General features: G+C 34.5%; 1 protein-coding gene across 4 annotated transcripts in view; it reads left to right on the top strand.

Moving 5' to 3' along the window:
• The window catches only part of EXOC6 (exocyst complex component 6), a gene marked incomplete at its 3' end in the record, with an annotated part of 86740 nt that overhangs the window by 42450 nt on the left and 31924 nt on the right, over positions 1-12366 (top strand). For 3 of the 4 annotated variants that reach the window (XM_083866011.1, XM_083866010.1, XM_083866008.1), the window contains exons 18-19: positions 2950-3129; positions 11799-11940. In XM_083866011.1, the coding sequence (XP_083722137.1) occupies positions 2950-3129; positions 11799-11940 (322 nt within the window). Of the gene's footprint in view, positions 1-2949; positions 3130-6187; positions 6273-11798; positions 11941-12366 lie in introns of those variants that run through there. The other variant, XM_083866009.1, reaches the window with a different exon arrangement.

The following is a 12366-nucleotide window of genomic DNA, read 5'->3' as shown; positions in this document are numbered from 1 at the left end:
TAGTATGATCTGGAATATGTCAGTATGTGAGAAGCCTCAATATTATCTTTCAAGTGCATTTTTTATTAAGTTGGGAAATGGCAGTCAAAGCTTAACTTCACCAAAAGCTTTTAATAGATTAAGCTGCAGTTTGTGTAACTTCTCCCTCTTTCTGAATGGAATCAAGCAAACCAGCTACCTTAATCTAAAATGTTTGTATCTATTTTTTATTCTACAGTAGAATTACTTTGTGATGTATTTTCAAAGGGTGTAAGTATTAGTATAAAAGAAGTATTAACAACTAGTGCTTGAACTAAAATTATTCTATGATATTTTTAGAATTTAAACCACAAAACAAAAGTAAAAGTCATCAAGGATCCTACAGCAGCTGCAAGTTGAATTCTAGTTATTTGGCATTTTTCCATGCACACTGAAACAAAGGAGAGTGATTTCTTGTATTTATGGGATAAAAAGGATTGATCCTATTGAGAGAGTTCTATTTTCTGAAATTCATTTTATCTCTTGATTGTATATGTAGCCTATCCTACTGTAATGTACCCTCTGGCATAGCTGTCAAAAGGTGGGTGAGGTGGAATAAAATATCATCATTGCAAGACACTTCATACTTCCAGTTGATAGCTGACGATTCTCCCATTAGCTGTTGCTTGCTTTGCTAAGGATTTAGTGCATAAGGTAAGATGGAAAGGTTGTGGCCCAGCAACCATACTTGGTTACCGTTGCCCTCCCAGCAGTATTACTAATTTTGGTCTAGGGTGCCTAGTTTGCTTCTGTACCAGTAGTGCATATGTGTCTTGGAATTTGTGTATCTGTAGCTATTTTCCTCTAAGGGCAATTCATTATCTTTTTACCAATCAAACATGCATTCAAAACCACTTAATACAGCCGTAGTCTTTGATATCATTAAGAGGTGATACATTCTTTATCCTTAAATTTCATTTAGTAAGTGCATTTGCAAGTTGTGTTATATTTTTTGTAGATTGCTTATGCTTTAACACTCCTACAAACTAAGTTCTGTTGGAGAGATTCAGTACTGTGTCTGTTCTTAGTGAGTTTAGCATGTATGCACTTTGGAAAAATATGGGATAAATGCTGACAAACAGAAGGAGTTTTTTGTGTGTGTGGTTTCTGTCCTGTCTACTTGCCTCGAGAACTTGTTAGCACAATGTTCTCCAATTATAGTAGAAAATGCTTTTCTTGTTAATCCCTCTTTTTGTCCTTCTCTATTGTAATGAAAAACTGCTCACAGTTCCCCAACTGGGCTCTCACAGAGTTTGGTATGTTCTCCTGTTATTAAATTCATCTCCTGGTGGCAAATTGTGTCACCTCCGTTCTCTCAGAGTGGTCAAAAATCTCCTTTTATTAGCAGCATTGGTCACGTTTAGATTCCTTGAGGTGAGCTTTTACATCTACAGTGTATTTTTTTTAATGCAAGACAAAACCATGAGGACTAGTCTTGCTAATGTCAGAAAATAATTTTAACTGTTAAAGGTGATACAATCACTCCACGAATGTCTTAGATTTAAAAAAATCCAAACCTGAACAACAACAAAAAAAAAGCAATTTTTCTCTAAATCTAAGCAGATATATTTGCAAGTCCCATCACTATGAATTGTTGCAGCTGAGGTTTTGTTGTAAATAGAAACTTTAAATGTAGACTTGACTCTTAATTGAAACTTTCTTAGTCATGGCCATCTACAAAACTGTGGCTATCCACATATTCCTTTGACATGATGACAGGTTGCCAGATTCTTCCATGTTGGATTTGCAGAGCTGTTTAGTGGAGGCTTTCTCAAGTTGGTTTGGCAGTAAAAGTGTTACTTTTAGCGAATCATACTTCGATACTCATTTATGGCAGGGCCGCATACTTTCTTGCTTACTGCTGAAGTGCCTGTCAGCCTAGGGCCTGATTGAAGACTAAATTTGGCACACTCAGTTTGAGGACACCTTTAAGCTCAGATAAATGTGAATATTTTTATTTTTTCTTTTTGCCTTTCTTACTCATGCTTTTCTCAAATGCGTTTTTGGATGGCTTTCTTCTAGAGGAAAGTAGTGATGGGAGTTTCATCTGCTTTTTTGCTGCTTCAGTATATCCAGGATATTTTTATCCTCTTAAAACTGATCCTTAAGCAACTGATCCATTTGGTTTAAATCAGATGTCTTACTTGAATTATTTCTCCATGTCAGTGAAGCAAATTTTATGTTGAGCCAAAGTTAGAAAGATACTCAGTATCTTTAAACTCCAGGCTGGCAAAAGCACAACTTTCCAGCAACACACACACAAGCATCTGCACATAGATCTTGTTGCATCTCTGAGGATGTTCCCTGTACAAACGAGGCAGAGACAGCATTGTGAACTCAGTTCACAGTAAATGCAGAACTTTGCTGTTCCAGAAAATAGAATTCAGGGTGTGGCAGAACAAAAGTAGGAGCAAGTAGGGGAGTGTTCTGCATTGTGGTGTGTGATGATCAGGATATTTAAAGGAGGATGAAAAGTTTTAAGTATTCTTCAGATGTGCAGCTTTAAGACAATAATTACATAAAAATCATATGATTGCTTGACCTCTGTCTATAAAAGACAAAATTATTAGGTTCTTTTGCTATTTTCTTTGTAAAAGAGAAATCAACTTTGCGTCAGGGTTGATAAATTTGTAAGGCTGAAATAAAGATGGTTGTTATGAAGAAAACAAACAAATTGCTTTATTTTCAAAATAACTTGTCTGAAAACTTTGATTATTCTGTAAGTACTCATAAACACCTACAGTATGTGTGATGGGAGTGTTTCAAAAACCACAGCCTCAGTGACAAGACAGACATTAAAGTACCAGTTTCTATAAAATATTTTTTAATCTAAGAAAAACACAAGACTTCAATTTTGTTGATGGATGTAATTTTATCTGCATTTAATAATATTGTAGAATTCTGACAATCATTGCACTTTTTTTTTTTCAGGATGCAAGGCATGCTGCAGAAGGAGAAATATATACAAAACTTAACCAAAAAATAGATGAATTTATTCAGATTGCTGATTATGATTGGACAATGTCTGAGTCAGATGGAAGAGCCAGTGGATATTTAATGGACCTAATTAACTTTTTGAGAAGCACGTTTCAAGTTTTTACTCATTTACCTGTAAGTGTTCAAAATTAAGTTTAATTTCAAACTATTTGAACACAATTTTATTTTAGAACAGTAAGGTTTGAACAAAAGGTTCTGATCTTTGATTTGTGCACATGCTGACAGATGTATCTTTAAGTTTTTCTCAGCACAGAAGTATTGTCAAATCTGTATGAGTAGATTGGTGGAACTTACCCATCAGAATACTTAGAAAATACTTTCAAATACTTTAGTCTAAATACTGTTATCAGCAACTTATTTACAAATAGTGTGAGAACTCATGCAGTTTACTAGAGACTTTTTGGTTAATCAACTTGGTTTTGTGTGCACATGCATTGGTTCAAAAAATGCAGAATTGGTATAAATCCTACATTTGTGTATAAGATTATGAAGGTCTTGTATTCTCCAAGGTTTTTTGCTAAATATTTTTCATCATAAAAATATTTGATCATAAAAATTACTTGATTCTAGTTAACAGAGCTTCCTTGAATGAATCCTTTTTCATATTTAAATATATCCTGTGTTATTTTGTCCCAGGAAAAAGGGGACTGTTAACCTGTCTTATGTGTGAATTGTTACATTCTGTTGTCTGACTTCCCCTTGCTTTCAGATAAAATAGACTATTTCTAGTTTGGCTTAACATCATAATAATATCATCATATATCCTGATATCATTATGATTATATCATAATGATACCATCATATAGCTTTATAGATCTGGAGTAACTTCAGTAAGTAATTCAAGCTACATCTGCTTTTTATCAGCTTGTTCTTGGTTGCTACAGTCACACTGATGTCTGAGTGCTTTACCCACTGCAATGCTTATAAAGAATAAGTCCTCAATGCATAGGATGTTTCGAGGCTTCAGACTGAAAGAAAAAATTTCTTTACATGCACAGCAAGATGTTGAAGTTGCTAGCAGGCTTATCTTGTCTTCTGGTTCTTACACAGAGTCTGTGATTCTTCAGTCTCCTATTCTTTTAACTGACTCAAAGACAAAGCCCACTCAAAATGTATCATGTGGTACTGATGTGAATGTGTCATGTGAGGCATGTGCTTCTGTGCCAAATCAGTGGAGCGTTTTTTGATAAAGAATAGCAAGTTTGTTAGATAGTGTAATTCATTGTAACTTCGTATACACAAAGCAGTGTGAACAAATGGCAGTGCTCCTCAGTGGCCATGTGCATATGGCAGTTAAGGGATGTGAAATTTGTAGAGCAGGATGTACAGAAGTCTGTCATGAATGTATGTTGCTAAATGGCTGTTCAGAAATGAGCCACAGACAAAATGAATTAATGCATTGAGAGGAATGCAAAGAAGCAGCTGTGGCATTAGGACTTAAGAAGTGTGGAAGATACAGAATTATGTGTCTGGGGGTACAAGTCAGCCTTTAGAGAAAGCTAGTTCCTATAGAGAGGTTATTCTGAAATTTCACACTCTGGTCAGGTAACAGGCAGGATGTAGAACTCTATGGACAAGTAGTCTGCTGTGGCAAGAGGTTTATTGTATTTTTTAACTTATCCTGCATCTCATTCCCTGTTCTATCTTGGCCAACTGTAGAAACATACAGTCCTGTGAACACTGTGTGTGAGCTGTGGAGTTTATATGAAAATGTGTGCACACTATAGTAAGTCTAGTTAGATTTGTATGAGTAAGTTATTTTTGTTAAAAGAAAATTCATAATGAAAGTATTTTCCAAGATTAGCCCAGACCCAGCTTCTATAAGACTCATTAAAATAGTACGTGCTTTGGAGGGAAACTAAGCTAGATTTTCACATGCTATGATTAAGGTTTGGAATAGTTTTCGGATTAGTTTTTATTAATTAATCATTCCATTAATATCATAGTGTCATTTCCATAATAATTTTTGTATGGCTGGCAGAAACATTCCACTGCTCAAAATTGTTTATCAGAACCTTTTCTGTAATTAGAAGTCAAAGAACAAATTCCTAGCACACTGGCCACAATTCTAATAAGCAAAAGAGGAGGACAAGTAGAGAGGTCTCTTCTCTTCTACCTGCACACACCCAATTGTGTTAGAGGGCATTGGGGTAGGACTGGGGACACAAGTTGGCCACACTAGTTCTTTGTTGTCACACTCCAGGATCACCGACTTTCTCTTTGGTGTTGTTTCAAACGCTGGTCTGCCCGTAGAAGTGTTATAACATGTTCTTTAACAATTTTTTTTTTGTTGCAGTCATCAGGTTCCTGTCATTAGAATCTTGTTTTATTTTTGCTATATGTATAATGCTGTGTAAATGCACAGGGATGTGTCTCCCTTTGTGCTTTCATGTGAGGCTGTACTGAAGTATTTCTGTACCAATGTAGGCATAACTTTTCAAAAATGCATCTTACGTTGTATATCTGTTTTATGCAATTTGTACTATTTTCATTGGAATATTAGAGCTTTAAATCATGGTAGACCATGAACTGTACTGAATCTGCACACAGTGACCTAAGTTTGTTGGGATATCTCTGTTGAATCACTGGAAATGTTTTGTGTCTCCAAAGCTTTTTTCCCCTCTCAAGTTTTGCATGTTAGTTTTCTCCTCTGTGTTTACCATACTTAAAAAGCAATTTTGGAAAAGAAAACAGCTTTCTTCCACCCTACAGTTACATTGCCTTAAGTTTTATGTTAAAATTTATTAATGGGTCATGTTGTATTTAGAGCCTTTCTATCCTGAGCCGTTTTAAGTCTTGCTTGAACAAAGTATGTCACTAACATAAAGATAGTCTCAGTAAGCCATAAAGATAAACATGGCATTTATTTTTTAACCTAAGACTTGGAGTATATTCTTTCTTGTAATGAAAAGTTTCTGAAAAGGCATTTCAATGGATACTTTGTCATTTGAAGTTTGCTATTTTGATATTACAGTTCCTTATTACCGAAAAACATATTATTGCCAAATTAATATTATTTAAGTTATAATATGTTTGTAACACTTCATCAAAATACTATATAAGTTCAGAGGTTTAAAAAATTACTATTATATGGCTATAATTGGGCTTTTTGTAAGCTTTTTCTTATCTTTTATTGCTACCAATTTTTTTATTCTTTTTTTTTTTTTTGAAGTTGACAGTACATCTTAATTTTTTTGTTTTGATTGCCTTACTGGTTTCCTTCTCAGCATAACAACAATGACCATGCAGCTATGTCGGTAAGTAGATGCAAGATGAAGAAAAAAAGCATGTGAACAGAAAAACTATTAACTGCCTGCAGGCTTATTGCTTCAATTTTTAATCATTTAATAAAAAGACCCTTTCTGTTTTGTTGATAACTTGCTGTGTACCTTGTGTGGATGCATGCAGGGATCAGGTTAATGACTAACATTGGGCTTTCATACACTGGGACAGACAGCAGGAGTCCTAAAGACCTTGCAGAAGGTTGATGGGGTGTGCCTTGCATCCCAAATGAGGTAATTTAGAGACTGAGACCTCTTGAAAGAGAGGTCAGGTATCAAAATACAGCTATGAGACATGCATACAGAATTAGGATGGAGTGATAGAGCTGAATAAAGAATCAGTGAAAGTTGCATCGTTCCTCTGATACATTTGTCTGGGGTCAAGGGAATGTGTGTGCTGGTGTTCTTTATTTGCGTTTTAAAGAAAAATTTTAAGAAGCTGATGAATTGCATTCAAGAATTCTCCCACCCCATCATTATTTTCAGGTTGTAATTTTTTTGATTTGGCATAAGCATTGCTGTGATAATGAAAGTGATGAGGTTAATATTAATAAAATTATTAAAACCTGGAGAATGGATCCAGCAGTTGTTAGGAGCCTAGAGCACAAGTGGAGGTGTAGGGAGGTGGAGTATTTAGTCTGTTTAGGAGAAGGCTGAGGAGAGATCCAGTGGCAGCCTACAACCTCTTGGAAGACCAATACAAAACTGATGGAGCCAACCTTCGTGGTTGGACTGACAAATTCAGACGTGGCTGTGGTCACAGGTAGAATCTTGGGAGGTGAAGCTTTGATACCGGGGGAAGGTGTGCTTGAAGAGAGTAGTGCAGTGTTGAAGGAGATTGCACAGAGAGGCTGCTAAATTCTCATCCTTAGTTACTTTGAAGGGTCCACAGGAAAAAAAGGTCAATGGACCTGAAGCAGTGTTGGCAACAGTGCTCCAAGTAGAAGGTTGGACTTAGATGACAGTGGTGGTTTGTTCCAGTCAACACTTCCATCATTTGAATACTCAGCATCCTGGTGAACTGCAGAGCCAATAGGTGTCATGAGCTCTGTGTTTTGTGTAGAAATATTTCCTGTTAGTATTGTATAGGTCTCAGGCTGCTGGTTATTTAATGATGGAGGGCTAGCAGAATTTCAGTAATGTAGAACATAGAAGCTGTGTGTCTTTTGGAAGGTTATAATTGGAAAGCCATGCACCTTTTAATTGTTCTTTTTTCTGAATTCACAAGAATTTAGTCTTTGGAGATTATGTTCATGTCCCATTATAAGTTCATCTTGCAGTTTATAGTGCCATTAGATGCTTTGAATCAAAAAGCGCATTAAAATTTCATTATACAGCCATTAATCTCATGAAATAAATTGGGTGATCAAATTTGTTATTAAGGAGCTAACTTCTTTAGTTTTATTTTGAAGAGTTAGGGAAAAATGTTACCTTGATATTTCAGATCAGTTAACTGGAAATTATAGTGGTTCTATATGTAAGTGGTTTTAATGTGAGTTTAGAATTAGTTGAAATTTTATTCTAGATATGTGCCTTGTCAATACAAAATTGAAAAAGAGTGGCCATTGAAAAGAGACTGTTGCAAATTACTTTCAATTTGGTATTTTTCATTGTTTCAGTAGCATTTGGGGCAGAGACTGGAAGTAAAATTGATTCTTAAAAGTTCCATTCATGTTTTTAGTATACTTGTATTCTATCAATAGTTGAAAAGTTGGAGTTTTTAACCTTGAGTGATAAAATTTGTATGTTTAATGTATTTGTATTTTCAGAAAGAATAACATTATGTTATTTCATATTGCTAAATTAATTCTTCACCTTAGCATCTTAGATTTAACGGATAAGTTTTGTTATTTTCTTTTTATGCTGAGGATGGCAGTTTGTGTTATTTTATTGTTTCTGTGATTGGCAGCAAAAGCCTCATTTCACAGCTTGCAGTGAGGGTAAAGGGGTGGTGATTTTCTGCAGCTATATTCAAAAACTGTCAATCAACAGCCTCCACAGGCTACTTAGAGAATGGGTTTTCTTACTGACTTCTGCAACTGCTGCTTCATGCTGTCTTTGATTGGCACAGCCTGGCAGGGAGGATGGATGAATCTGTCACTGGCTGGTTAATTGTGTTGCTGGTCTCAGCCTGACATCAGGTCTTTGACTCCTAAGTGGCTCAATACAAAACAAATTAGCAGATTGTAGTCATATTTCTCATTCTATATGCTTTGACTTTGTTGAATGCAGTCCATAAATCATATTGACTGACACCACAGTGAATGATGAAAGCTGCTTTTCAGACAGCTAGCATGGGTTTTAGAAAGCAGCACCGCGAAGGTGCCGTGGAAGGATGCATATGGCTGACCCTTTGGGAATTTCCTAGGAGCCAAATGTCTCTTTACTACAATTGTTCTTAGGAGAAAAGCTTTTGGGTCCTATAAAAAAGGATTTAATATGTCAGCAGATTCTCTTTACAAGCTCCTTTGAAATATAAGAAGTTTGTCTAAGGGTTTTCTCTTTTTACAAACTTGTATTTCAGCAAAATGTGAAGGCTGGGTGAAAAAACAGTTGCCTTTAACACTGTTAGCAGGTGTTTTTGCCTATAGAATAGGGTCCTTGTTTCCTAAACTTTACACTGATTGAGTGGAAGAATAGGTTTTGTAGATAGGAGCAATTAGCATAGGCACAGCAGAGACAATAGTGGTGTCTCCAAATGGGAGGTAACTGGGGCAAATGTGAGAAGCCTGCTGAATCTCTGTGTGCTGTTGAATATAGGTATTTAATTGCTAGATAACCATGGCCACCCCCACTCCCTTAAATAATAATAGTAATTAAAAAAAGCAAAATTAACAAACATCGAGACCGTTTTAAAATAAATTAACTGACATTTGTTCAACGCTGAAAAATAAATGTTATTGCTGTGTTCATGAATACTTGTATTTCCTCTTCAAAATGCTTTATGAAAAATTGGCAAGGAATTGATGATATGGTAGATGTAAATTTGGAGATGAATTTTTGACTAGATCCTATTTTTCAAACACAAATGTTAATTTCATTCTTTTCTGGGTATCATACATCCAGTGTATTTTGAACTGGGAGGCACTGAATTTTGAAGAGGATAACAATACAGTTCACATTTCTCTTAGCTAAAATTCAGCATTTTGCTAGATATGCATAGCCTTTAGTTTTTCTCTGAATTTGAGAATATTAAGTTATTTTTTATTAAGTATCAACTATATATAGTAAACTTGTAGTATTTGTTAATGTGTCATTTGAACAATAAGCCTGTAGTTCAAGTTACATAGTTGGAAATAATTTATATGTTAGGATGTTTCCATTCTATGAAACTTTAAAATCAACATTAAATGTACATGTATTGATAGTTATTTAAAGTCCGAGTGGCTTTAGCTGTGTCATTTCTGTATTGTAACCATTATCTTGTGCTCCAGTACTATTGATATTTGCCAGATTGTAACAATTAACTACACGTGCTTCTTAGAAATATAAAATTCTGTCATTAATTTAAGAAACAGAGGAGTACACATTGTTCCCATATGAAATAAACTGAATGTTAAAATTTTTCATGACAACCTATTAATCTGGATGAACTTTTATTACATTATAGTGGCAGCATAAATAGGACATGGAGCTGATTTGATGGAGCAGTACATTAAACAGAGATGCACTAGTTGTTCCATTAAATCAAAATGACATTTCCATTAAGTATTTCAAACGCACTACACTGTAATTACATGAACTGTGGCCCATTTAGTCCCCTTCTCACCTCCCTTTTTCCTTCCTTTTTTGCCTATTCTTTTTTTCTTCTTGTTCCCCCATTCATATTGATATTGTTCTGCTTGGGGACTAGAGCTGCATGTCTCCCAGTATAATTGCTGTTGGGTTTGGGAGACTTTTAAGCATGCTGTTCTTGCATTGTTTCTTACATTCTTTGTTGTCAGTTCATCTATTTTGCTCAAATATGTTATTTGGTTTTCTGAGATTTTCAATTAAGAAACTGACATGTTATTTTAGATAAAAAGCTCCTTACAATTCAAGGTGTCCTAATGCTAAGAAAGAATTAGCAACAGCCATTTAATGTTTCAGTGTGAACATGAGGAGAATTAAAGGCTTTCCATTGTATTTGCTGTATTTTATTACCTTTTAACAAGTTATGTATTTTTAAAGCATAAAATATTTGGGGCCAAAATTGCTTTCTGTTATGAAAATTTTCTGACATGAAAATTCAATCATCTTAGCAAGTTGACTTATTAAGGACAAGATCTGGCTCTTCAGATGCTGGAGCAAAACTTTCCAAACTCTTTGGGACCGTGAGCTGTCCATTATAGTTGTTCATTACTTATATGTGTTTCTGAGAGCCAACAGTGAATTGATCAAACTGACTTTGCAGAAAACAGCTGGGGAACCATTAGTTTAGAGAAACAGGTGACATCACTGTACTGATGGATACCGGTAAACAGAAGTGCTGTGTGCTTCAGTAGCTGTTATGTTACGTTGATTTATTTTGTGTAAACATGTTGCTACCTTTCTTTCAATATCATTGTGATGTACACATCAGTTGAAAAGAGTGGTTTCAGTACATTAAACTACAGAGATTCATTTAATTGCATTTGACATCCAAGATGACTCTGTTTTAAAAGATGGCAGTGCTGTGAATAGAATGGTGCCAGCTGGATTGGTATCTGGTTTCAAGTGGTTTTCTTATCTTTAAGGTAGAATTTTGTTATCTTTAAAATTTTCTATACTAAATTTTAAATAATTTATTCAGGTTAATGTCTGACTGTTTTGTTTTTTGATCTCATGTTGGGAAAATTATCTCAATTACATGTAGATGATACGGAGCAATATTGCCAGCTAGACTATGATTGAGAAATTATTTCTATTTTGTACAGCAGAGGGCTGCATTTCATTTTGTAAATGGTTGATCACTGACAGCACTGATTTATTAAGCACCTGAGATGATGGATAAGCTTGAATTTTTAAAATAATTTAGCAACAAACTTTGAGATGGAATCTGATTAGTTAAACTACCAACAGTTAGCATAAGCTTTTGCAAGAAATGCCCCAACCAATTGCAATAATTTTTGTTTATATGAAGTTGAATTTTTTTAAAATTTGCTATTGTTAAAAATATGCAGCATGTTGATTTTCATTACATTCTTCCTTTCGTTCTGTTTGGGTTAAAAGTATTTTAATAACTCCACAAAGCTGTTCATTTGCTTCAGCAACTTTAATTGTCATTGTGTTGGAAATGTCCTTGTATTCATGAAGACTGTTGGATTGCTGGAAGAAATATCAATAATTGCTTGAACATCTATTTAATCTAGTTCTCTGATCAAATCTAATAGGTCAAAGAAATAAAAGGAAGTGTGATCTCTCTCCTAATCTAGATTTTATATCATTAAGACTTAGAATGTATATTAAAATCAAATCAGATGAGCAGTTCTTTGGTGGCATATCACTTGTTTCTATTGTAAAACTTGTTGCTTTTTCTACTAGGGAAAAGTGGCCCAGACAGCTTGCATGTCAGCCTGCCAGCATCTTTCAATGTCCCTAATGCAGATGCTACTGGACAGTGAATTAAAACAAATAAGCATGGGAGCAATTCAGCAGTTTAATTTAGATGTGATACAGTGTGAATGTAAGTATATATTCCCATCTGTATTTGTCTTAGCTTTAAAAAAGTTATTTAATGTAAGCTATATGGTTATCCTTTTATATAATCTACTAAAACTTTGTCTTTTATTTAAAAAACAATTTTACAGTAGATCTTATTGTAAAAGTGTTTATAAGTAAGTATGTTGGCATTCCTGGGAAATTTCTTAAATGAAACTTTTCTTTTTAAATATCTAAATTGAAACATGTGTTGTTTTTACTCCTAATGGGATCATAATCACTATACCCAGTAAAGATTTTGTTTAGTACAAAATTGTCCAAAACTACTACATAAATATTATGTTTTAATGGTTAAGAAAAAAGGTCAAATGTCTATGAAATTTTAATGTTTCCTCTTGAGTTCATCTATTATGATACAAATTTTAAATGTGCTGTTATGTAGGGTTTCCTC

The sequence above is a fragment of the Zosterops lateralis genome (assembly GCF_965231275.1).
Source record: "Zosterops lateralis genome assembly, chromosome: 8".
In the NCBI taxonomy this organism is placed as follows: domain Eukaryota; kingdom Metazoa; phylum Chordata; class Aves; order Passeriformes; family Zosteropidae; genus Zosterops; species Zosterops lateralis.
The sequence above is the reverse complement of the archived record's forward strand: the minus strand, read 5'-3'. Positions and strand labels throughout refer to the sequence as shown.